The 27692-nt window shown below is 38.0% G+C and overlaps 1 protein-coding gene and 1 pseudogene across 2 annotated transcripts; both read right to left on the reverse strand.

Moving 5' to 3' along the window:
- Nucleotides 1-1294: 1294 nt before the first annotated feature.
- LOC137723636 (uncharacterized) lies at nucleotides 1295-3761 on the reverse strand. The gene is made up of 2 exons (XM_068462833.2): nucleotides 2236-3761; nucleotides 1295-1766 (listed from the first exon to the last, which is right to left on the reverse strand). The coding sequence occupies exons 1-2, from the start codon at nucleotides 3610-3612 to the stop codon at nucleotides 1656-1658; spliced, it is 1488 nt and encodes a 495-aa protein (XP_068318934.2). The 5' UTR covers nucleotides 3613-3761; the 3' UTR covers nucleotides 1295-1655.
- Nucleotides 3762-14862: 11101 nt separating this feature from the next.
- LOC137721777 (uncharacterized) lies at nucleotides 14863-17455 on the reverse strand (annotated as a pseudogene). The gene is made up of 2 exons (XR_015961700.1): nucleotides 15903-17455; nucleotides 14863-15184 (listed from the first exon to the last, which is right to left on the reverse strand). The product of XR_015961700.1 is annotated as an uncharacterized LOC137721777 (transcript).
- Between the last annotated feature and the right edge of the window lie 10237 nt (nucleotides 17456-27692).

A 27692-nucleotide genomic window follows, 5' to 3' on the forward strand; every position in this document is an offset into this window, starting at 1 on the left:
CACCACATCCTGGGTCCGCTCCACCATCATAGCACGATATTGTCCGCTTTGGGCCCCGACTACGTCCTCACGGTTTTGTTTCCGGAAACTCACACAAGCTGAACTTCCCAATGGGTCACCCATCCTGGGAATGCTCTAGCTTATTTATCGCTTAACTTCGAAGTTCCTACGGAACCCGAAGCCAGTGAGCTCCCAAAAGGCCTCGTACTAGGTAGGGATGGGAATATACATATAAGGATCACAAGATCCACTCCCCTGGGTGATGTGGGATGTTACAATCCACCCCTCTTAGGGGCCCGACATCCTCGTCGACACACATCCGGCCAGGGATTGGCTCTGATACCAAATTGTCACATCCCGGCCCAGGGTCCACCACATCCCGGGCCCGCTTCACCACCGTAGCACGATATTGTCCGCTTTGGGCACCGACCACGCCCTCGCGGTTTTGTTTCTGGGAACTCACGCGAGCTGAACTTCCTAATGAGTCACCCATTCTAGGAATGCTCTAGCCCTTTTCTCGCTTAACTTTAGAGTTCCTGCGGAACCCGAAGCCAGTGAGCTCCCAAAAGGCCTCGTGCTAAGTAGGGATGAGAATATACATATAAGGATCACATGATCCACTCCCCTGGGCAATATGGGATGTTACACAAAGGACCTCATGCTAGGTAGAGATGGGAATATACATATAAGGCTTACAAGATCCACTCCCCTAGGCGATGTGGGATGTTACAGTCAATTTCAAGGATCATTTGTGATTAAAAAAAAAAAAGACTTATGGGGTCCACTTATGTGCCACATCAGCTCATAACACAGTTTTTAAATAAAATTGTGACGGAAAAATCACATTAATTTGCGACACCTATTTTTCATGACTATATTGGTCGATTTTCAATTTTAGAGACCATCTTAATAGTGTGGGTCAATTTCAGAGACGATTTATTACAAAACCCCTTCAAAGTATGAAGATTGCCTCCCAAGCCTACCGTATGATTCCACCTCCATTTGTAGCTTTTGTTATGATTTAGTCATGTACTTGTAGCTGTAGGTAGGTTTTCAAAAGCGTTTAGGTATGTAAGTATGGTGGTTTGGCACAATGAGGGACTAATTGGTGAAGCCTAGAATTTCTTAGGTCAAAAAATAAAAATAGTTTTTCATTTTCTTTTACAAACAATATTTTACATTGTAGGGTAGGGGAATCAGGCAAAACTATAAGCATGTCATAATATTACGGCATTGAACTTGTCATCTACGAAAATTGAATTGAAGACTACTTACAAGTAAAGAGGACTACATCTAACCGTAATACTAGTTGCAAAAGAAATGAAGTTTAGCAAGGATACAGAGTCCCTATATTTGTAGGTACTAATGTGTCTTGTCCATAGTTTATCTTAAATTTCTTATGTTATGTAATACAAATTACATAATAAATCTAAATATGAAACAAATAATACACTACTACATAATTTGGTATCTTAAAAGTTTGGTGTAATAATAGTACTACGTAGACACCAATATGCGAAGAAAACAAATATTAAATGAACTAGAATTCATGCCCAATTTTATTTTTTTCCTTTCCCAAACTTGTTAACATAGTTTGATGCATGCTTGGTGTACACCAAGTCCAATGAGAGAATGATAAGCCATTTTTCCACCTGTTACGGAGGAGTCACACTCTCAAAGCCATTGCAGCTTCTAATTTGGACTTGTACAACTCTGTCAGCTCCTTCTGTGCCATTGATGATCTCGCAACATTGTCTACGTGGTGCCTGCCCATTCAATCATTCCCCAAAATATGTTAAGCTAGCACTAATCAACTTAATTGTATCCACACAAACAATTTCAGCACATATTATGGCACAAATGGTGCTCAGAATTTAGACAGAAAATCCTGCAGAAGATTGAGGTGCATGATATTTTCCCTATACGGTTAATGCATGTCAATTTTGTCACGTTTTTGTCACCAATAAAATTGTGACAAAATTAACCAACAAATAATCCATGTTCTTATAACTTTATTACCCACTTTGGAAAGAAGAAATCAACTATAAAGTTTGGGGGGTTTCTTTGATTAGAGATAATTGCAGAATGTGAGTAGTCAATTTATTAAAAGAATATAGTTGATTGACTAACTCCTCACATCCCGCATCATTTGCCACGTAACTATAAAATGTGCCACCTATATTTCAGTGCCTTTTCCAAGAGAATTTTCCTAATGAAGGAGAAATTTTTCCTCACCTTATTCCACAAGTCTGGGTTGAATTTGGGAGCCGAGACATTGAAAACCTCAACTTCCAAAGCATGAGTGTAGTCACTTCGAATGCAATCATTTTCCCCGTACCTCTTGTAAGTAGTCAGGGTCTCACCCCCACCACCATTTTCAACCAGATCTAACATATACACAACCGATCTCTCACACGGGTCCGAACTGACGGGTTGGGTATTAAACGTGAACAGGCGCGTGTCCCAATTCTTCCACGTCCAAAACGTCTGCAACGCCGTTTCCAGCTTCTTAGCCGTCACCAAAAACGGATACAACTGCACCGTGTAGCCCCAAGACACCGAAACAGACCAATTACGCCTCAAGTCGTAACAAAAACTATGTTGTACGGTCCGTCCCGGATCCACTTTGTACCCGCTAACCAACTTCTTGACCGAGTCAATCGGGTTCAGGTTTGGAAATATCGACTCCACATAGTCCAAATGGTGGAGTGACACCAACGGGGTCACAGGGTGTGCCGCTAGCAAACCATACGGGTTGCCCCGTATATCCAGTTGGTGAAAGCCGAGCTCTTTTGTTAGCGGTACTCCAATCTCGCTCAAGCAACCCTGGATCTTTTGATCCGAGCCGTAGAGTTTATCATACCGATCAATGCAGCCGTCCAAAATTTTAACAAGCTCCGCAGCCAACGGGTAACTAATGGCAATCCCGCCACCGCCGTAAGCCATAGTGTATGAGTGGATCTCATCTTGCTCCACACTCTCAGAGTTCCCGCCAATATAGTACATCTGATTGTGATCGTATTTCACTAACACTGAAAGTAAGTTATCGGGGAAATAGACCGTATCATCGTCCCCCATAACAAACCACCTCACATTTTCTAAACCTAGCTCGAAGCTCTCTTTCACGATTCTCGCCAACCGAACCGCCGACCGTGAACCATACGGGCACGAGTACTTGAACCGTGACGTGTTCCCGGAGACTTTGTACTGTGGAAGGGTCTCCACCCACGTCATGAATGGGGATGGTATCTGGTCCAGCCAAACGAACCCGCGAGTGACGTTAGGCTTCCACCACAACTCGGTGTAGTGTCGGCGTTTGTCCCACGTCTCCACGGAGCCTCCGATGCCAAACAGAACGTGTGAAATATTTGTCTTTTCGTGACCGTCGGCGGAGATGCCGTTTTGATTGAGGTTGATGACTACGTTGGGGTGTGGAGGGAAATTATGGGAGCGGTTTGAGACGGCAAAGTAGAGGATGAGAGAGATGGAAGCCACGGAGCAAAGTGCTAGGGTTGTTTTCATGGCAAGGGATAAGACATCAATGGCTCTGATTAGGAATTTCCAAAAATTTAAGGCGTGGTCGTGAAGGGTTTTTGATCTTGCACAAGACATTATTAATGAGAAAATAATTTTCCAGGAAAATGGAAATTATAAGGAACTCAATCTATCGCAAGGGATTTGTTGAAGATTTGAAATTTATGTGAAGGTTTGGGAAGGGAGGAACACGCAGATGTGGGGGTGGGGGGGGGGGTGGGGGGGGTCTTTGCTCTGGCATAGATGTCAAGCGAAAGTTATGCCAGCGTCTCCTTTCTTAGTTGACGTATTGGCCGGTACGTGCTTTTAATTTAGTCACTCTTGACTCTTTTGGTCTTCCCCTTCTTTATTGTTAATGGTCGAAGATTGCTTAGAAAGTCAATAATGGCCACTCTTGACTCTTTTGGTCTTCCCATTCTTTTTTATTAGTTTGGTAAGCTATTAATTAACCTAGGAAAATTAAATCTCGAAGAGGACTTGGGGGGGGGGGGGGGGAGTAAATGCAATGATCTACGACCATCTTTGCTCTGGCATAGATGTCAAGCGAAAGTTATGCCAGCGTCTCCTTTCTTAGTTGACGTATTGGCCGGTACGTGCTTTTAATTTAGTCACTCTTGACTCTTTTGGTCTTCCCCTTCTTTATTGTTAATGGTCGAAGATTGCTTAGAAAGTCAATAATGGCCACTCTTGACTCTTTTGGTCTTCCCATTCTTTTTTATTAGTTTGGTAAGCTATTAATTAACCTAGGAAAATTAAATCTCGAAGAGGACTTGGGGGGGGGGGGGGAGTAAATGCAATGATCTACGACCATCTTTGCTCTGGCATAGATGTCAAGCGAAAGTTATGCCAGCGTCTCCTTTCTTAGTTGACGTATTGGCCGGTACGTGCTTTTAATTTAGTCACTCTTGACTCTTTTGGTCTTCCCCTTCTTTATTGTTAATGGTCGAAGATTGCTTAGAAAGTCAATAATGGCCACTCTTGACTCTTTTGGTCTTCCCATTCTTTTTTATTAGTTTGGTAAGCTATTAATTAACCTAGGAAAATTAAATCTCGAAGAGGACTTGGATTTTAGCGCTCTATATCTAAGGTCATCTCGCTTTGGATTTTAGCCCATCTAACTCTTAGTGAGAGAGCCAAATGTTCAAAAGATAGAAAATGATTTGATTTGTATAGAAAATTCATCTTCAATATATTGTTAGATTATAATTATATAGAACCCACCAGACTATTAGCGAGAGAGCCAAAGGTTCAAAAGTTAAAAAATGATTTGATTTGTACAGAAATTCATCTTCAATAAATGCTAGGCTATAATTATTAACTATGTTGAGGAAAGCTTAATGAAGTAAGAAAGATTGATGAACACAAATGAAGAATCAATGAAGATTGCAAAGAGAAAATAAGGAGAAAGAAAACTAGAGAGAAGTTAGAGAGAGGGAGAGCAACAAAACCGAACCGATTTTCATTAAAGCACACAGTGCTAAGCCAACGGTACATATATAGTAATTCTAACTAACTTGCCTATGTGGCATATCCAGTACAACCAACTTTATTGTAACAACCTTATCTCTTTATATAAACCTATAAATTGTTGACACTTGTTATTACTCCCCCTCAATCTCAGCTGGGATTTCCTAGCCTGAGATTGTGACAATGCTTGATGAACAGAGGACATGCAATCTCTTGGTGAGTATATCAGCAACCTGTGACTCTGTTGGTACATAATGCATTGTTATATCTTTTTTTTTTAACCCTTTCCCTGACAAAGTGATTGTCACGGCCCGATCCCAACATACGTCCAGGATCGACACGTGACGTCACCCAATTACTGGTATCTCCCACATACCCGGCCTCAGGAACATGGCAAATCAAAATCGAGAATCGAATCGCATAGCAATTTTTTTTGTATACTTTATGGCTGCATCTAACCTCCTCGTTAAACTGCCTACGTACCCTTAATAGGGATCAAGCCATTCGTAGTTCACAATTCACTATACTCAAACATTCATCACATAAGTCGTTATGTCCCAACAAAGTATCACAATGTATTTCATGCAATCCTTCAAAGAACAAACGACAAAGCACAATCATATTCTCTCGTCATATTTATCAACAAGTCTAGTCATAACCATAACAATGATATCCAACTTAATAATCCCACAAGACGAATAACATTTCCACCTCATCCATCACATAAATCATCACGTTCCCACATAAAATCACAATTCATAGCGTGTAACATATTAAAGAATTACAAAGCACAATATCATTCTCTAGAAATATTAATCAACTAAAATAATCATAATAACAACACTCATATCCAACGTCATTCCACAATCCCGTCAATTAATCAATTCATGAATCAAGATGTACAATCTTAGCATTTAATTACGTTAATCAAGCAATACGAAACAAAACATTTCACAAATTTAACTAAGGAACTCTATATAATTCCCCACTTGGATTATGAGTAATAAACATGGTAATTCTAATTTTTATTCACAATATCTATTTTGGGTAATTCCCATCCACTCGAATTTAGGACTCTAAGATCCCCTTAAGGAAATGAACAAGAGCAAGGATTCCGGACCACTCAACGAAATCCAACAACATCGAGTTCCGGACCAATCAACGGAACCAAAATATCAAGCGGTTTCTCGTAATCTACCCAGAACTGTCATATGTAAAGTCAATGCCTACATTATGGGATTGGTGCACTGGCAAATTAGACACTCAGATAAGCTGCGAGGCTCGGGTGAATGACAATAATATAAGCATGTGATACAAGAATAAAACCAGCCATCAATCACAATTTATAAACCTTGAATATAAATCATTCATAAGAAATCAATACCAAACTTTTGAAAACTCCAAGGGAGTCACCTAAACATCCAACGATTCGTTTGAAACAATCACAACATCTCACAACCATATTCTCATACACACAATGAAAAGTAGGGTTAGAGCGACACAGTTTGGCCAAAGTCTACATCTTTGAAGCTATCTCAATCCACACTCAATGAAATCCAAGGGGGTTGCGATCCCAGACCATCATTCAACGGAATTGTGGAGTAAGAGGGATTCCAGACCATCACTCAACGGAATCCAAACCAAGATACAATTCCGGACCCGAACCATCACTCAACGGAATCCAAACCAGAATACGATTCTGGATCATCACTCAATGGAATCACGGAGTGGAGTAGGAAGGATTCCGGACCATCACTCAATGGAATCTAAACCAAGACACGATTCCGGACCATCACTCAACAGAATTGTGGAGCATAATGCATAACAACCAATCAATGAAACAACCTATGAATCAAGTTACTCAAGTCACAAAGACTCAACAAAACAAGAATGAAATAATGACACAAGCGTTGACATATGTTTCGAAGCAACAAACCCCATGACAATGGTTAACGGTCCACTACTAGCCATCACCTTTCATTAAATCAAACCAATCAAACAAAACAAACCATATTTCCAATATGCACGTCAAATCCCACTTCATATAACTACATCGATGGCTAAATATAAAAATTAACAATTTATAGGAAATAAAACTATTTCATATTAACTTATATTAAAGTCACTCACATTTCATCACATCATACCATCTATGCAAATCAACCACCCTTCAAATATGCACGTAAAATCACATATCACGATCATAAACAATACACAAGCCGAATCATGTTTAATGAACATAGGTCTATGGCTAAATATATATAATCACATTTCAATAGAAGCCACATTATAAAACCAAGTCATATTCACAGATGATACCAATATAAGAAATCAAGGTAATAACCATATCACATATGTTAAAGTTTGGTGACGAACCAACGGTCGGATCGTCGATTCACACTTTTACCAATTAACGTATTGTAGAGAATTTAGGTTCCAACTATCAACCTAAGTCATACAATTACCAAAACTGAGCTCAAGGCATCCAATTTAGCCTAAGAGTGACATCAACAGCCCCCTGGCCACGCGCCACCGCACGAGCCGCCATGGGTGGCGATCGGCCGTCCCGACTGGCTGGAAAAGTCCAACTATTTCCAAAATTTACAGGAATGAAGATCTCAATGAGTAGAGTAAACTTTATACATGTGGCCAAGGCCAATTTGGCCGGAAAACACCCCAAACTAGCCACAAACCGTCGGAACCCTAGAATTGGGGGTTTCTTGACTTGTCCTCAAATCGACTCTGACGCTCCAACCAATGAATGGGCATTGTTCCTGAGCTCCAGAGAAGTACATTGGTGATGGCAATCGAAAGAAATCGTAGCAGGAATGGCGGTTTCGCCCCCGTGGTGTCCCCGGAATCCACGGTTCCGTTCTTCATGATACGAGGCCAAAACCCAGTCGATCTTTAGTGTAAAATGGAGAGGAAGGTTCGGGGTGATGAATGGTGGTGGTAAATGGTTGCAATTCGTTGGGAAAACGGCCAAAATTGCGTCGAAAAACGAAAAGGGACCCGGACCGAAGTCAGGTCAGGAATTGGGTCGAAAATGGGGGTCCAGGTTGGGTGCCCTTCTTTCTATCATTTCCCATCCTTTCTTTTTTCCCTCTATTGGTTCATTCCCTCATTTAACTAATTGGCCCTTAACCCAAATATCTTATTGGCCTGTTACCCACAAAGTGGGAATTAATTAATTCCTAAAATCTATAGTATCACAACTTCAAACGTCCGTAACTATACCATTATAATCCGGACTTACAAATAGCTTTCGCTTATGTGTTCGTGGGATCGAGCTCTATTCAGAAATATAAATTGTGACCTCGAAAGATTTACGGATTTTAAATAATTAATTTCCAAACTTCAAACTTCGCAACTGGTTTAATTAAAATCTAAATTCAATTAAATTAATATAAATTCCCGAAAATAACATAAAATTTCAATAATAACAATGTGTAGATTATAACAGTGAAATCCGGGAACAAAATTTCACAGTGATAGTCAATGTCTTGATGTTTTATGCGAAAGTGAAACACTGGATTGGAGGAGAGTGTCAAAGTAGACAAATTATCACAATGTAAAGCTGGAGGATAATACAATACTTGATGCAAATCTTTTAGAAGTATTATGATTCAACAAACATCAGCAGTGTAATGAGCTAAAGCCTTGTACTTAGCTTTAGTTAAACTTCTTGAAATTGGAGCTTGCTTCTTTGATTGCCATGAGATAGGATTATTGCCAACATACACTACATATCCTATAATAGATCTCCTCGTGTTGATATCTGCAGCCCAGTCAGCATCTGAGAATGCTAAGATATTGATGTCTTGTGATAGTATATAAGTGAGTCCACAATCGAGTGTACCTTGCAAATACCTTAAGATTCTTTTTACCAAGAAGAAATGTGCATTAGTTGGTTGAGTCATGTACTGACAAACATCATTCACAGCGTGTGCTATATCTGGCCTGGTGAATGTCAAGTATTGCAATGCTCCTACTAGACTTCTGTATAATGTTGGATCCTTCATGGGTGTTCCTTCTAAGACAAGTAACTATGTATGACGCTTTGATGGTGTTGGGGCAGGTTTACATGAACTCATGCCTACCTTATTGATCAATTCCCTTGCATACTTTGATTGATTGATAAACAAACTGTTATCAGATTTGTATTAAATGTGCAGCCCCAGAAAATATGTCAATCTCCCCATGTCTTTCAAATTAAACAATTCTGCAAGCTAATTAATGATTGATTGCCCCTTTTGCTTCATTTGAACCAATTAGAATTATATCATCTACATAAGGTAGTAAGGTGATAATATCCTCACCATCATGCTTGATGAACAAGCTTATATCAGATTGAGACATAATAAATTCAAAAGATGGCAAGACTCTAGTGAACTTTGCATTCCAGGCCCTTGGAGCTTGTTTAAGCCCATACAAGAACCTAACCAACCTGCACACATGATTGGGATACTCTGAATCAAGAAACCCTTGTGGCTATTTCATATAAATCTATTCTTGAAGTTCTCCATGTAAAAAAGGCATTCTTTATATCAAGTTGCCTTAAATCCCACTTATGACAAGTTGTCAAAGCCAAAATCAATCGTACTGTGGTATATCGAACCACTGGACTAAATGTTTCTAAGTAATCAAGAATCCCTAAGCTACCAACCTTGCCTTGTATCTTGCAATACTTCCATCAGGATTTCTTTTTATTTTATAGACCCATTTACTACCAATTATTGATTTATTGGATGGTATGGGAATAAGATTCCAAATCCCTTGAGTTTTTAATGCATCAAACTCTTATTGCATTGCTTGTTGCCATTTAGGATTAGATGCAACAGTTTTAAATGTTTTTGCTTCATCACCATCATGAATATCAGCAATAAATGAATATCCAGTAAAAGCACCATCACAAGTATCATCAATGTTCAATGATTGAAGCTCTGGAAATGAAGCAAGATATGCAGCATAATTCTTTCTTTCAATAGCTTCTGTCTTTAATCTTGTTTGCATAGAGTGTGAATTATTTGATGCTGGTTGTTGCATGTAATTAGAAGTTGGAGATGCATTATGAGTGAATAGAAGGATTACCTGTAGCTGTGCAGGATCGAGGACATGTAACAAAGGTTGAAATTGATCTTGACTTTGAGAATGAACCTGAGAATTTGAAGTTTTAGATCCCTGTGAAGATTCTGTCATTGATTGATGTGTTTTAGCAACATTACTATTCTTAAAAGAACTGTAAACTTGATCTTGTGAAGCCTGTCTTAAGTTAGAATGAGAACTTTAAGTACTTTGAGATCCTTGTAATAAAATAGGAGTATGACCTATTGATTGTGTTTCATTTGGCAAGCTTTGGTGTGTACTAGAATGAGCAATATTCACTACAATTGGAGGGTTATGAATAATAGGCACGTTTCTCACAACTTCTATGATTTTAGACCTCTCAATCTTAGATAGAAAGCTTAATTCGTCATGTAGAACATGTCTTGAAAGAATCAACCCCTTTGATTCCAAATTGTAACAGATAACACCCTTATAACCAGAAGCATAACCTAGAAATAAACTCACAGATGTTCTAGGTTGAAGTTTGGAATCATTATAATGCCTTAAGTATGGATGTACAGTTGATCCAAAAATCTTTAAATCTTGTAACTGTGGTGGTTTATCAAACAAGGCACAATAAGGAAAAGTCATCTGCAAAGTTCTACTTGGCATTCTATTAATCAAATACCTGCATGATACCAAAACTCTTGAGGTAATTTAGCAGCATTCATTAAGGTCATAACAGTTTCAATTATATGTCTATGCTTCCTCTCAACTAAACTATTTTGTTGAGGTGTGTAAGGACAAGAAATCCTATTAGTCATTCATTTTGAAGCAATCAAAACCTTAAAAGTTTTACTAGTAGACTCACCACATCCATAGATTGCATACATTTAATCCTAATTCCAAATTGTACCTCAACAAAATTATAAAACTGAACAAAAGTTGGGAAAACTTCAGATTTATTGAATAGTGGAAAAATCCACACATGTCGAGTACAATCATCCACAAAAGTAACATAAAACCTATATCCTTCAATTGATCTAACAGATGATGGCCACCAAACATCCATATGAATTCTATCAAAAGACATAATACATCTCACAGATTCACCAGAGAAGGGTTTCTTAGCTATTTTTCCATGAATACAAGCAGTACACATCCTATGCACATCATCTATAGCATGAGATGTTTGAGACTTAACTAGCATAACAGACATTACTTCATTTGTTGGATGCCCCAATCTGCAATGCCACACTAAAGATTTCACCAATTGTCCAATAAAATCTTAGAAATAATGGGTTTAAATTGTAATGTATTTCATTGAATGTCAATATACAAGAGACCAAATATGTATAAGAGAAGAGAGGAGAAAGTCTACTTACTCTAATCCTTAAAACAAGGAACACCAAACATTCCTTAAAACAAAGAACACCAAACATTATCCTTGTTTTCTTTGTTTTAAGGAATTACCCCCAAACACTAGGTTAAGCAACTAATCATGCCAACACCCTTAAATCAATGGAAGCACTAGCAGCTCTTGTTGACACTCCCCTCAAGTTGGTGCATAGATGTCATGAATGCCTAACTTGCTTAGTGAGCTGTGAAATACTATACTTGTGACTACTTTGGTGAGCATGTTTGCTAATTGATCTTCAGATTTTATGAATGGAACTTCAATGAGTCTTGCCTCAAGTTTTTCTTTAATAAAATTTCTATCTACCTCCACATGTTTGGTTCGATCATGTTGAACCGGATTGTAAACAATTTTAATCGCAGCCTTGTTGTCACAATGTACATGCATAGCATACTTGGGCCTAAATCCTAACTCTCTCAGTAAGTTCCTCACCCAAAGCAGTTCACATACTCCATGTCTCATACTCCGGTATTCTACTTCAGCACTTGATCTAGCAATGACCTTTTGTTTCTTACTACGCCAAGAAACTAGAGTTCCTCCAACAATAACAAAGTATCCTGATGTTGATCGTCTGTTAGTTACTTCACCAAACCAGTCAGCATCAGTGTAGCCTTTAACATCTAGATGATCATGTTTTGAAAACATCAATCATTTCCCAGGAGTTGACTTTAAATACCTCAAGGTATGGTTTACAGCATCATGTGTGTTTCACTTGGTGCATGCATAAACTAGCTTACCATGCTAACTACATATGCTATATCTGGTCTAGTATGTGCAAGATATATTAGCTTACCAACAAGTCGCTGATATTTGTCTTTGTTGGTAGGTATCTGATCAGGATATTCACCAAGTTTGTGATTCAGCTCAATTAGGGTATCTACTGGTTTGCATGATAACATCTCGGTTTCTGTCAAAATATTAAGAACATATTTTTGTTGTGATAAAAATATTCCTTGTTGTGAGCGAGCCACCTCAATGCCTAAGAAATACTTTAAGGCACCTAGATATTTTGTCTCAAATTCACTTGCTAGATACTTTTGCAGTGTTGCCTTCTCTTCTGAATCATTTCCTGTAACCACCATGTCATTCACATATACAATAAGAGCAGTGATTTTACCTTTTTTATGCTTTAAGAAAAGAGTATGATTTAAGTTGCTATACTTAATTTCATCGATTTGGTAAATCTCCCAAACCAAGCTCTCAGTGATTGCTTTAAACCATACAACGACTTTTTTAGTTTACAAACGTTGTTAGTCTAACTAGGATCCAGCTTGCATCCTAGGGGAAGCTCCATATAAACTTCTTCTTTTAAATCTTCATGCATGAAAGCATTTTTGACATTAGACTATTACAAAGGCCAGTCAAGGTTTGCTGCTAAGGATAAGAGTACACGAATAATGCTCATTTTAGCTACATGGGCAAAAGTCTCTCCGTAGTCAATGCCGTATGTCTGCGTGTAGCCTTTTGCCACTAATCTTGCTTTATATCACTCAATAGTGCCATCTGCACAGAATTTTATTGTGTATATCCATCGGTAACCAACTGCTCTCTTCCCTTTAGGTAGGTTAGTTAACTCCCAAGTGGAATTTTTTTTTCTTGAAGTGCCTCCATTTCTTCATTCATTGAATGAGTCCACCTGGGATCATTCATAGCATCCTCAACACTACCAGGAATAGATACAGTGGATAATTGATTCACAAATGCCTCACATGATGAAGATAGCCTATGGAAGGACACATGGTTAGCAATTGGGTATTTAACCTTGGCTCTAGGATCAGGATCATATAACTATTTAGGAATCCCTCGAGATTTTCGAGGGGGAAGTTGATATTTAGTGGACTTAATTTGACTTGACTTAGGTATGATCTCATCAGAAATAGAATTAGATTGATCAGTTGCATGTTGATTGTGCTCAAGGGCTGATTAATCGTGTAGTACTGTCAAATGAGGCAATTGCAAGCATTCTAGACTTATCGTTGCTGGATGTACTTATGTGTCTATTGTTGAAGTCGACATATTATAATTTTGTAGCTATCTAACGGTCAGAGTAACGTCATCTACAAATGTCAATAATCTAAGATTCTTCAATCCGGAAGATTTGTACATCGTATTTTCAATCTGTAAGTTCCTAAGGTCCTCAAATAATACGTACAAATCCATACTAAAATTTGGTGACGATCTAATGGTTGGTTCACCATTGACTACAAAGGGCAAGGGGCATAGGCTCAAACAATGAAATCACATCAAACAACTGTCAAAATTGGATTCAGAATATCAAATTTAGTCTTGAAGGATCAAGTGGTTCTTGGTCACATGCTGCCAAAAGGCCCCGCCATATACGGTGGTTCAGTGAACGAAAACTGAAATTTTCAACTAACTCTAAATTGTACCAAATTTTATAGGCATGTAGAGCTGAATAAGGGAAACACTTTTCATAACTAGGACGATGACCAATTCTAGCCGGAACTGGTCGAAACCGCTAGTGAGAACCAGATTTCTAGGGTTCGAAACACCCATCTCTCAAAACAACTACCTATGCATGATTTAATCATACCAACTTCAAGATCATGAAGAGTAGATGAAGTTTCATAGCTTACTCGACGGAAATGGTTGGGAGAAAACTACGGATTTTGTGGCTTCGATTTTTAAAATTAGGTAAGAAATTGAAAAATATAATACCACAGGGACGTTTGTCTCGTTGAGAGTTTTCCATAGACACCAAGATCACCTCAAATGGACGTCGAACGGAAGAGATACAACCTGGTCAAGAAACCAGGTTGAACGACCCAATCGTCCTTAAAACGGGTCAAGATGACCCAATTTGGGTCTGGATCCCTACTTGGCTGCACCTGCAGCTGCAGGGTTTTTAAAAGGGGTTGGGACAAAATTACCAAAGTGCCCCTAAACTTAAGACTCCTCTAACTTCATCATTGTAACTCCGATTCGTGCTCGGTTTTTGCATTCGCATTTGTGGAATGGAGTTCTATCCAAAAGTACTAAGTACAACCTCAATAGGTTTATGAATTTTAAATGGCTAGCGACAAATATTCACCCTATGATATTGCATGTGAGTCAATGACTCTGAAGGATCCAGCAACTTAATCATCGGGCTTCTGTTCAGTCTAGCTACAGACGTTAAATAAAGCGCTTATTGGGAGGTAACCCAGTTTTCTAATTTTTTTTTTTTCTTTACTTTCTGTCTCTTTTATTTCATTATTTTCAGTCTATATGCATTCATCATCTTCAAGTGATCAAAGAAAATTTGATAGGCGTCATCCACGCCGCCAACTTTTAGTTATTCATGTTAAAATTTCTTATTTTATGTAAATAAAAAGTTACATAATAAATCTAAATATGAAACAAATAATACACTACTACATCATTTGGTATCTTAAAAGTTGGTGTAATAATAGTACTACATAGACACCAATATGTGAAGAAAACGAATCTAAAATGAACTAGAATTCATGCCCAATTTTATTTTTTCCTTTCCCAAACTTGTTAACATAGTTTGATGCATGCTTGCTTGTCTATATCTCTGGTTAGAATCTGGTCTCAAATTGGCGCACCAAGTCCAATGAGAGAATGATAAGCCATTTTTTCCACCTGTTACGGAGGAGTCACACTCTCAAAGCCATTGCAGCTTCTAATTTGGACTTGTACAACTCTGTCAGCTCCTTTTGTGCCATTGATGATCTCGCAACACTGTCTACGTGGCGCCTGCCCATTCAATCATTACCCAAAATATGTTAAGCTAGCACTAATCAACTTAATTGTATCCACACAAGCAATTTGAGCACATATTATGGCACAAATGGTGCTCAGAATTTAGACAGAAAATCCTGCAGAAGATTGAGGTGCATGACATTTTCCGTATACGGTCAAAGTATTTAGATTATGGGCCAATGCCTCTAAAGTTTAATGCACGTCAATTTTGTCACGATTTTGTCACCAATAAAATTGTGACAAAATTAACCAACAAATAGTCCATGTTCTTATAACTTTATGACCCACTTTGGAAAGAAGAAATCAACTATCAAAATCAAAGTATGGGGGGTTTCTTTGATTAGAGATAATTGCAGAATGTGAGTAGTCAGTTTATTAAAAGAATATAGTTGATTGACTAACGGAAAAGGATCCTCTCCGGATCCCTTCAATCAAATTCACCCAATCTGAACTTTTGAAATTTGATGCAACAAGTAAAGTTATTATAACTTTTAAAGGAACTCCCTGTTTTTAACTGTTGAATTAAATTTCAAGAGCCCGAATTGAATGATTGGGTGGATTTGGTAGAAGGGATCCTAATGATCCCTTTCCTTGACTAACTCTTCACATCCCGCATCATTTGCCAAGTATTAAAAAACAACTATAAAATGTGCCACCTATATTTCAGTACCTTTTCCAAGAGAATTTTCCTAATGGAGAAATTTTTCCTCACCTTATTCCACAAGTCTGGGTTGAATTTGGGAGCTGAGACATTGAAAGCCTCAACTTTCAAAGCATGAGTATAGTCACTTCGGATGCAATCGTTTTCCCCTTTGTCAATATTGTACCTCTTGTAAGTAGTCAGGGTCTCACCCCCACCAACACTTTCAACCCGATCTAACATGTACACAACCGATCTCTCACACGGGTCCGAACTGACGGGTTGGGTATTAAACGTGAATAGGCGCGCGTCCCAGTTCTTCCACGTCCAAAACGTCTGCAACGCGGTTTCCAGCTTCTTAGCCGTCACAAAAAACGGATACAACTGCACCGTGTAGCCCCAAGACACCGAAACAGACCAATTACGCCTCACGTCGTAACAAAAACTATGTTGTACGGTCCGGCCCGGATCCACTTTGTACCCGCTAACCAACTTCTTGACCGAGTCAATCGGGTTCAGGTTTGGAAATATCGACTCCACATAGTCCAAATGGTGGAGTGACACCAACGGGGTCAGAGGGTGCGCCGCTAGCAAACCATACGGGTTGCCCCGTATATCAAGTTGGTGAAAGCCGAGCTCTTTTGTTAGCGGCACTCCAATCTCGCTCAAGCAACCCTGGATCTTTTGATCCGAGCCGTAGAGTTTATCATACCGATCAATGCAGCCGTCCAAAATTTTAACAAGCACAGCAGCCAACGGGTAACTAATGGCAAACCCGCCACCGCCGTAAGCCATAGTGTATGAGTGGATCACATCTTGCTCCACACTCTCCGAGTTCCCGCCAATATAGTACATCTGATTGTGATCGTATTTCGCTAACACTGAAACTAAGTTATCGGGGAAATACACCGTATCATCGTCCCCCATAACAAACCACCTCACATTTTCTAAACCTAGCTGGAAGCTCTCTTTCACGATTCTCGCCATCCGAACCGCCGACCGTGAACCATACGGACACGAGTACTTGAACCGTGACGTGTCCTCGGAGACTCTGTACTGTGGAAGGGTCTCCACCCACGTCATGTTTGGGGATGGTTTCTCGTCCAGCCAAACGAACCCGCGGGTGACGTTAGGCTTCCACCACAACTCGGTGTAGCTTCGGCGTTTGTCCCACGACTCCACAGAGCCTCCGATGCCAAACAGAATGTGTGAAATATTTGTCTTTTCGTGACCGTCGGCGGAGATGCCGTTTTGATTGAAGTCGGTGACTACATTGGGGTGATGAGAAATTATGGGAAAGGTTTGAGAAGGCGAAGTAGAAGATGAGAGAGATGGAAGCGAAGTAGAAGATGAGAGAGATGGAAGCCACGGAGCAAAGAGCTAGGGTTGTTTTCATGGCGAGAGAGAAGACATCAATGGCTCTGGTTAGGAATTTCCAGAAATTTAAAGGGTGGTCGTGAAGGGTTTTTGATCTTTCACAAGACATTAATTAGAAAATAATTTTCCAGGAAAAAGGAAATTATAAGGAACTCAATCTATCCCAAGGGATTTGTTGAAGATTTGAAATTTATCTGAAGGTTTGGGAAGGGAGGGAAAACGCAGATGCAGGCGGGTACAAAAAGTCTCCTTTCTTAATTGACGTATTGGCCGGTGCATGCTTTTAATGCAGTCACTCTTAACTCTTTATGTCGAGAAATTTTTAATTGTAATGGGAATACAAATGATACATCACGTGTTTTAATAGAAGTGATAGAAAATTTTACTTTATAAGTTATTAACTTTTTAGCAGATATATCATACTATTTGTATAGTGATACATGATGTACCACTTCATGTACCGATGACACCGAAAATCTCTTCTTTTTGTCTTCATTTTGTTTATGGTTAATGGTTGACTCTTTTGTTAGTTTGGTAAGCTATTAATTGATATAGGAAAATTAAATCTGGAAGAGGACTTGGATTTTAGCGTTTTATATAAGAGCAAGTCCACCCCCAAAAAAATGCGTTAGCATCCAGCATATTTAATCTACTCAGCGAACAGTGATAAGACCTCAATGAACAGTAATAGACCAAATTCATCTCCACCCCTAACAAAAAATAGCCTAGTCAATTTTATTAAAATATTTTTATTTTTTTATTATTTTATTATAAAATAATAAAAATAATAATTTTATTAAAAAATAATAAAAATAATAATTTTATTAAAAAATAAAAAAAAAAGATAAGTCTGGAACCTCTAGACCCTGTATACTCTCCCTCTACATCCTCCTCAATTTGTTTCTCTGATCATCCCCAAACACCAACTTTTGCCACTCCCGACGCGTCAACCTCCCTCTACATCTCTCTCTCTCTGTCTCTCTCTCCCCCCATTCGGATTTGGAACTGCATCTATTGGGTAGAATTTTTGGGTTGGGTTAGTGATGGGTATTGGCAGTCTGGGAGGTGTTGCAGTGGTATGCGTTGGTTCAAGGGTGGGGGATGGGTACACTTTAGGTGGTTGAATCGCAGGAGGCAATCAAAAATTCTAATGGGTTGCTCGTCGATAACTTCAAGCCCTAACTCCACCATAACGCCGCTGCTGCTTTCATCCTCGCCACCACTTATCTCTACACCTCCTCATCGTCCGCTTCATCCCCCCGTCCTTTTGCCTTCGTGGCTCCTTCCCTCCCGACACCCTCTCCCACCTCGACCAGCTCCACTCCTCAGCCTCCATAACAACTCCCTCTCTGGCACAAAAAAATTAAAAAATTACAAAAAAAAAAAAAAAAGTTTGTCGACGTCACGTTAGCATCAGCATGACGTCAGGTGGGCCGGTCCATGGCTCTGTCGATTCTGGGCTGGCCTGGAGACCAGCTTGTGCTGGGTGCCAACCTATATGCTGGCCTGGAGTGGATTGGCTGGGTGCCAGCCTAAAGAGTCCTTGGTGGAACTGCTCTAAGGTCATCTCACTTTGGATTTTAGCCCTTTGTATCTTACTCTAACGGCCAAAGGTTCAAAAGTCAAAAAATGATTTAATTTGTCTAGAAAATCATCTTCGATAGCTTGCTAGGTTATAATTATATAGAGTCCATCAAACTATTATTTGGCCAAAGGGGCATCAAGTTGGCCAAGTGTAGCCCCCTTTTAGTTCCTTTTTCGAGGTCCAGCTTCTCTGTTGCAATAATTTGATTCAAATTCAACGACTATGTTTGAAAATATACCACGGTAGTTACTTAAATTAACCAATAAATTAAACTATAAACTTAAAACTAGTGAATTCTTGAGGGGATATGTTTAGCCAATTCGGTTAGAGAAGGTATATGAACATATGGCCTAACACTGTTCATTAAAAAAAAAAAATTCTTACAAGGCTTTGTTTCCTTTCAATTGGAGATGGCAAACTCATCTCAAGAGAAAGGGATCCTCTCCGGATCCCTTCCACCAAATCCACCCAATCACCTAATCCAGGCTCTTGAAATTTAATTCAACAACTAAAGTTATTATAACTTTTAAAAGGGTCCCCTGTTTGTAGTCATTGGATCAAATTTCAAGGATTTGGATTGATTGATTGATTGATTGGATGGATTTGATGGAAGGGATCCGGAGGATCCCTTTCTAGTATAGCCTAGCTTGTAAAAAAAGTCCAATTATTTGTGATTTGGAGTATCTCTACACTACACCACAAATCGGTTTCTATAGCAGCCCAGAAATGCCACTATAGAAAGTTTCATACTTTTTATAGCATTTTTCTATTGCTTTAAAAAAAATATATATATCTATAATCATCTTTTATAGCATTTAAAAATTGCTATGAAAACTTGACCATAGCAATTCCAAAATGCTGTAATCAACTTTCCATAGCAATTTTCAAATGCTATGATAGCTTTTACAGCATTTTTATACAACTCATTGAATCTGACAGCATAAAGAAAACATTTATAGCATAGCAGTTTTTGAATCATTATACAATCACATATCACTTGGGCAACACTAATTTAACAAAAGAGCACAATTATAAAATCCCTCAAAATAGACCATACATGTAATCAACTAATTTTCGCTCAACGAAAACTGAAGAAAAAAAGGAAACAACCAGAAAAAAATTCCAAAACGTACATGACCATTAGATTTGTCTTCCAGAGAGAATTATATATCTATATATATTGAAAATGAAATTCTAATTTTAGTTCTCTACCAAAATTTTAGATTTAAAAAATTCATAGTAGCTGGTCCCTTATTCCGGCTTGGGGCTGGTGGCCCTATCTCCCTTCTCCTAGTCTTCCTCCTTCCTTTTCTCATGAATTGTTGCAAATTTATGTTTCGTTTTAGTATTGTGGTCCATAATTGTCTCATTGGTGAGGCTATTTGTGATTCCATCAATTTTAATTTTTATTACATTTTTTTGGAGCTTCAGTACTGATTATGTTGCATAAAATTCATGGTGATATGGACACTAGTTGGTTCCTTCTCAGTTTCTCGTCAATGTTGGCACGTCTCGTTGTGAAGGAGCCACCTCTTCTTCGTTATATTGCAATTTTTGTGCGGATAAATTCTCAAGTGACGAATTGAGAAGTGTTTGACCTTTGCATCAAGAATGGTGTTCCTTTGACTTTGGAGTGCCACCTCATTCTTCCAAATTTCAGTATGGATGATTTCAGACTTGGATGTGTTCATTTGCCATGTGGGCTTTTATGTTTTGTTGGAAGTCTCTTGATTGGGGACATATTGGATCTAATCCAGAATGTCCCCTTTGATCTTTGTCATCAGCTCTCCGTATTATAATACAAATTGAAAATAATAACTTTTGCTAGCCTATCCATTGTACAACTCCTGGTTTTGCTCTTGCTGGAGAGTATGTGAACTGAACTGAGAAATTTGTAGCATATTTTCCCTTTCTGCTGGATCCCTCTCATATTTGTACAATATCAATCAAACCATGCTACTTGGGGAAAAAAAAGTTGGCTACATTCTACTTTAATTCTTAAGTCAAATGTCCATTTTTACCTTCCATGGAGGAGTCAAGACTCTCAAAGCGATTGCAGCCACTTATCTGGACTTGTATGACATTATCAACTCCTTCTGTGCCGTTGATGACCTCAACACATCGTCTACGTGGTGCTCGCTCATTAAAACATTTGCCAAACATGTTAGGCGCTACCAAAAATAATTTCATAAACATATATATATAGCAGTAATTGCACAGAAGATTTAGGTGCTACAATTTATAGTTTTTTAAGTAACCTCTGGTCCTGTATATGTATCAAATTTCTTTTACCATTAAATCTTTAATCAAGCATTCAAAACCACCAATATCTAACGGCCGAAATACAACATACTAGAATTTTTGCTTTACCTATTGCCAATGCTTCTAGTATTGCATTTCAAGATCAAGTCAGAAAGCTATGAAAATGTTACCAATGAAACAAAGGTTATATTAGTCCATATTCTTAATTGTTGAGTATACCTAACATCAATAGTATCCAAGATAATTCATGCTAAAAATTTTAAGTTCCTCACATTATCCCACAATGTAGGGTTCAACTTTGGAGCTGGGACCTTGAAAAATTCAGCTTCCAAGGCAGGCTTGCCGTCATATTTGTGATAATTTATCTCCATTCCGCTCGTGAGCCTCTTATAAGTTGTCACGTTCTGCTCAACCCAATTTAACAAATATATTATCGGTCTCTCACATAGCTGCAAAATAATTGATCGGCTATCAAAAGTGAAAGGACCTATGTTCAAACCCCACGCCTGAAACGTCTAAAACATCGTTTCTAGCTTCTTAGCCGCCACCAACTTTGGATATAACTGCACTGTGTAGCCCCATGAGATCGAAATGGACCAATTATGCCTTAAGTCATATAGTCCCGCTCTGCTAAGGTCCTCATGTTGAGGACCTGTGAGAATCAAATGCATATTAGTCACAAAATTATATTAGTTTAGATCTAAAGGCATAAAATATTTGACAACTTAATAAAGCAAAAGAAGAAAATGAGTTTTCTCATGGCTCATGGATTTTAACTTGGTTTTACTTTATTCAGTTGTCAAATATTTTAAGCTTTTGAATCTAAACAAAAAATTGGGGTGTTTTGATATAGGCGCCTCGTTTTTTAATTTTTTAGACTAAACATACACTCCTTTTGAAAATTTGATCAAATAGTTTCCTAAAATTTTGGTTATTAATTTCAGTTTTTCACATAAGTTCAATTTTGTTTAGAATTTTAGTTTTTCACAACTTTTCCTAGGCATTTCTTTTTCTTTTTTTTTTTTCCTCTTATCCCTATATTTATGCATTTGTTATCCATCTCTATGCATTTTTTTATTGTTATTTTACTTTCTTTTTTTTTATGTGAATATAGTAGAATATTTATAAAAAAAATGTCAAATTTTATTATTTAGAAGACCCAACAAATAATAAAGATTTGTTTGATTATATAGCTACGTCTAGTTTCCTATAATATGGACACATTTAGTTTTATAGTGGATTTGATTTTTTGTATTTCTCGGTACATTTGGAATGTAAATGTATCAAAAGGGTTATCTGATAGAGACATTTGGTTTTGTGGTACATTTGTGATTTTTTGTTCATTTGGTCTTTTGGTACATTCGAAATCTAAACGTACCAAAAGGGTTACCTGACAATGGGCATATTTGGTTTTATGGTGCATTTGAAATTTTGATACATTTGGTTTCTCTGTACATTTGAAATCTAAACGTACCAAAAGGGTTACATAACAATGGGTACATTTGGTTTTATGGTACATTTAAATTTTTGGTATCGGTACATTTGAAATCTAAACGTACCGAAAGTCGATACTTTTGTTCTCAAATGTACCATAAGTTTTAAGTATATTTTTTATATATCGATACGTGAAAAAATATGTATTGAAGACTTTTATTGAGACATTTTTAATAGAAGGAGAATTTTTTTTTTTTTAAATACTGATAATAAGGTAATGAAGAATTAGTTAATTAATTTTTTATTTTTTTTATTAAAAAAATGTCATTTAATGCACAGAAGGGGATTGGCGAAATTAAATTCCTATATTATAGGCAATTAGTTGCTAACCTACCTTATGCCTCTATATAAATGCATTTAAATTAATGACATGGAAATTAAATAAATAGAAAATTATTGAGGTGACAATTGTTCAAAGCACCTTAATCAAATCTTTAAAAGGGATGAATGTAGGGCATTCTAATTTTCCCTAATAAATTTTGTGGCTCATGTACCTTAAGTCATACCAAAACTATGTTGCAAGGTCCGACCTGGGTCTATTTTAGAAACCCTAATTAGCTTCTTGACAACCCGGGTTTGGTTTAGAATACCAAGTGGGCCAACGGGCGCGCCACTAAGGCCATCTCCAATGGAGATGGCTATAGGGTTGTAGGCCAAAATTCAACCTAAGATGCTCCAAAACCTAACTTCAACGGAAGCCTAGGCCAAAAAAAAAAAGATGATCCACCAGGCCAAGCTTAGCCCTTTGGCCATCGAGCTGGGCATTCTTAGCCAGCCAGGTAGCCCATTTGAGAGGCCCATTTTTTTTTCCAAGCCAAAATTTAAATTAAAAAAAAAAAACTCTATTTTTTCCTATAAATACCTAAATCATTTCTCACATTCTTTTCATAAACACCCATCCCTTACCTCTTCCAATAATCTAAATTTAAATTTTTCAATATTTTTTAAAATGGCCACATCTTCAACCAAAGGATAAGAAATCCGGAGGCTTTTTCATTTTGTGACAAGTAACACTTAAAATATGTTTGGAAACCTTATTTTAATATGATAGTATAATTCAATTAACCAATAAAATTAAAGACCAAACTTAAAATAATAAATTATTGAGGGAGCTAAAAAATATCCCCCTTGGGTTATAGATGGTATATAAATATGGACTAGCATTGTTCATTCAAAAATAATTTCTTGCAGGGCTATAATATGGATGGGGAACTAAACGTAACCCCTTCAGTTGGAGATGGGGCTATGCTTAGCCCCCGTCCAGATTGCAGCCCTGCAAGAAATTATTTTTTTAATGAACAGTGTCAAACTATATTCATATATCATCTCCAATCGAATGGGTCTATTTTTTAGCTCCCTCAATAATTTATTATTTTTAAGTTTGTTCTTTAACTTTATTGGTTAATTGAATTAAACTACCATATTTATAAATGAGTAACTCTCCATATTTCTTATCTTTATGTATTCTTAATCATTTTTCGGAATGTTATGTTTGTTTTGCTTCAAAAAAAAAAAAAATCGGATAGAAGTTTAAAGAATGTGAAGAATAAAATGAGGTAAGATAGTATGGAAAGGTGAAAATGATGTGAGAAATGACTTAGATATTTATAGGCAAAAAAATTAGAATTTTAAAATTTTTTTTTTTCAAATTTTGTCTTGTAACAAAAAAAAAAAATATATATATATATATATGTAACATCCCACATCGCCCAGGGGAGTGATCCTTAAATGTATATTCTCATCCTTACCTAGCACGAGGCCTTTTGGGAGCTCACTGGCTTCGGGTTCCGTAGGAACTCCGAAGTTAAGCGAGTAGCGCGCGAGAGCATTCCCAGGATGGGTGACCCATTGGGAAGTTGCTCGTGAGTTCCCAAAAAAAAAACCGTGAGGGAATGATAAGCCCAAAGCGGACAATATCGTGCTACGGTGGTGGAGTCGGGCCCGGGAAGTGGTCCCACCTGGGCCGGGATGTGACAAATTGGTATCAGAGCCTAACCCTGGCCACGTGTGTGCCGACGAGGACGTCGGGCCCCTAAGGGGGGTGGATTGTAACATCCTACATCGCCCAAGGAAGTGATCCTTAAATGTGTATTCTCATCCTTACCTAGCACGAGGCCTTTTGGGAGCTCACTGGCTTCGGGTTCCGTAGGAACTCCGAAGTTAAGCGAGAAGGGGGCTAGAGCAATCCCATGATGGGTGACCCACTGGGAAGTTGCTCGTGAGTTCCCAAAAACAAAACCGTGAGGGAATGGTAAGCCCAAAGCGGACAATATCGTGCTACGATGGTGGAGCGGGCCTGGGAAGTGATCCGCCCCGGGCCGGGATGTGACATATATATATATATATATATATATATATATATATATATTCAAATCTAACGGCTAGCTGACGTCAGCTAGCATGTGGGTTACTAACAATTGAGACAAGCTTTTCAGGCTGGCTGGCTGGCTAAGGATGCCCAGCTCGCTGGCCAGCTAAGGATGCCCTGCTCACTGGCCATATGGCTGGATTTTGGCCTTATGGGTCCCAAATGTTTTGGCCCAACCCTCTATTGGATATGGGTTTTGTGTCAAAAAGGGTCATATTTTGGCCTATAGCCCTTTGGCCAGAGGTCATCTCCAACCGAAGGGGCTATGTTTAAGCCTTCGTCCAAATTATAGCCCTACAAAAAATTATTTTTTTAATGAATAGGGCCAGACCATATTTATATATCATCTCCAACCGAATAGACCCCTCAATAATTTATTATTTTAAGTTTTTTTCTTTAATTTTATTGGTTAATTGAATTAAACTGCTATATTAAAATAAGATTTCTGGACATATTTTGAGTGCCACTTGAAGATGCGGAGAAATTATGCAATGGTATTGTATTACCACGTCATCCATGATACTTCCCCTCAAAATCTAACATCTGCACAATTTATTAACAGTTGGACTAAACATATATTTTACTCTTACAAAATAAAAATTAAAAAAAAAGGGAAAAAATAGTTAAATTCCTGTTGAAGATGTTTACTAAGGCTGTCTGGAATCAGAGAATGAATGACATTAATCTATATAAATTGTTTACTAATTCATATGAATCGAAATGAAAACTAATGTGATTACTAAAGTATCTTTATTTTAACTAATTATTTTATATGTTAATTATTACCCTTATTTTAACTAATTATTTTAAGTAAAATTTTATTCTTGATTTTTTTTTTAAGAAAAACTAACGAAAAGTCCAAAAAAACTTTAGTTTTAATGAAAAATGACAAATGAAAGTGTAGTGAATAGTACCAGGGAAAGGTAAAAATGTGGTTTTTCGTTAAAAGTGAACAATACCAGAGTGTTTCGTTAAAACTCCCTTTTTATAAACCAGAGATAATTTTATTTTACAAAAATCTTAGGCTTATTATGTTAACACCCCACAAATTGTTGAATAAACCCCACATACTTAATACACCCCACATTTGCTTTTTCACTTAAAAATTATCTTAATTCACCCCACATACTTTCCCATAATACCTCCACACCCCACATTATTAATATACGCCTTATATTTTATACATACACCCCACATTTTTCAACTTGCCTCTCAAACTGTAAACAATATTATTCAATGCTTTCGGTGAATGTGTCTCATCAAGCTGGTCATGTAGCACACAGAGCGCCACCTCCAAAAACCAACTGAGACTCGCCTCCGCAACATTAACAAGACCAAGCGATGCATTTATGTTCATAAGTTTCGTGACGACGAGTCCGGCTAGAAGTTGCTGATTTGCCTTCACATGCTCTGATATGAAACAAGGGAAAAGTATTCTTCTGAAAAGCAACGGCTATCTCTCTTTTTGCACTTCGGCTGCTTGAAACTTGTAGGATATGTTCCTGACCAAATAGCATATATAAGAGAAGATGTTTCCGTACGAAGAGTTGGAGATGATAGTGCGCAAAAACAATATTTCTCAATCAATATGTTTGTAGTTTCATTGGTTAGGGTTTTGTTCAACAATGGAGGGTGTGAGGGTTTTATTCAACAATGGAGGGTCTGAGGGTTTTGATAGTTGAAAAGATAAATAATACGCTAAAAGTAATTTGGGGTGTATTTAGATTTTTTTTTTTTTTAAACCTAATAAGATCAAAATTGTCATTGCATAGTGGGATAAATAAGTCATTTAATATTAAATTTTAATGTGGGGTGCTAATATAAAAAGCCAAATCTTATTCTTGCTGTTAGAGAAGACTTTAGACTCAAGTAGAAGACCAAATTAGTTCAAATTTAACATCAAATCCCCATAAGCCAAGTAGAACTAAAATAAAATTGTACTTATTTTTCTCTCTTTCTCCCTCTCTTCCCTATCTTTCTCCACAGCCCCTTGACCAAAATGCCCAACAAATTTCAACAACAAACTCTCGTCCACCGGAGGTTGCCCCAGCACACAATATCCACATCCCACCATCCAATGAAGCCATGACCCACCCCATCAACAAAAAAAATCTAATTTGCACAGAGTGAAAGTGATCCCTGTTTGGTTCTGCAAATCACAATAAATGGCGATTTCAGCTTTCATTGTTCCAGATCATGTTAGTCAATGCGGCATCATTCCAGATCCCGAGCGATCGTTATTCCAAATCGCAGGCGTTCTTTGTTCTAGATGAAGCATTGTTAGGAATATACATCAGAGTTGGGAATACGTCGGAGAGGGAGGTGGCTGGGTAAACGGGCAGGCTGGCTGGCTAAGAATGGTCATGCCGCTGGCCATATGGCTAGATTTTGGCCTAGTGGGTTCCCAAAGTATTTTGGCCCAGACCTCCATTGGAGATGAGTTTGGTGTTAAAAAAAAAAAAAATTCTATCCTTTGGCCTATGACCTTATGCCTAGCTCGATTAGAGATGACCTAACAAACCATACTGGCTGCCATGAATATCGAATTGGTGGAACCCGGATTCTTTTGTTAGCAGCACCCCGATCTCACCCAAGTAAGCTTGGAACCTTATATCTAGTTGTAAAATTGACCATTGCCTTTAATGCACCTGTGTAAGATTTTTACGAGCTCAATCGCCAAATGGTAGCTAATAGTGAATCTGCCACCACCTTAGGCCATATAATCTATGTTGCACTAACACTTTGAAACTTTGAAGTGTCAAAGGGTCGGACACCT

This window comes from Pyrus communis, chromosome 4 (genome assembly GCF_041283825.1).
Source record: "Pyrus communis isolate YQ-2024b chromosome 4, ASM4128382v1, whole genome shotgun sequence".
Classification (NCBI taxonomy): domain Eukaryota; kingdom Viridiplantae; phylum Streptophyta; class Magnoliopsida; order Rosales; family Rosaceae; genus Pyrus; species Pyrus communis.

Coding starts and splice junctions, on each gene's coding strand:
- LOC137723636 (XM_068462833.2), bottom strand. CDS start 3,612: ATGTCTTGTGCAAGATCAAAAACCCTTCACGACCACGCCTTAAATTTT. Junction 1,767..2,235: donor ACCCAGACTTGTGGAATAAG/GTGAGGAAAAAT, acceptor TTGAATGGGCAG/GCACCACGTAGACAATGTTG.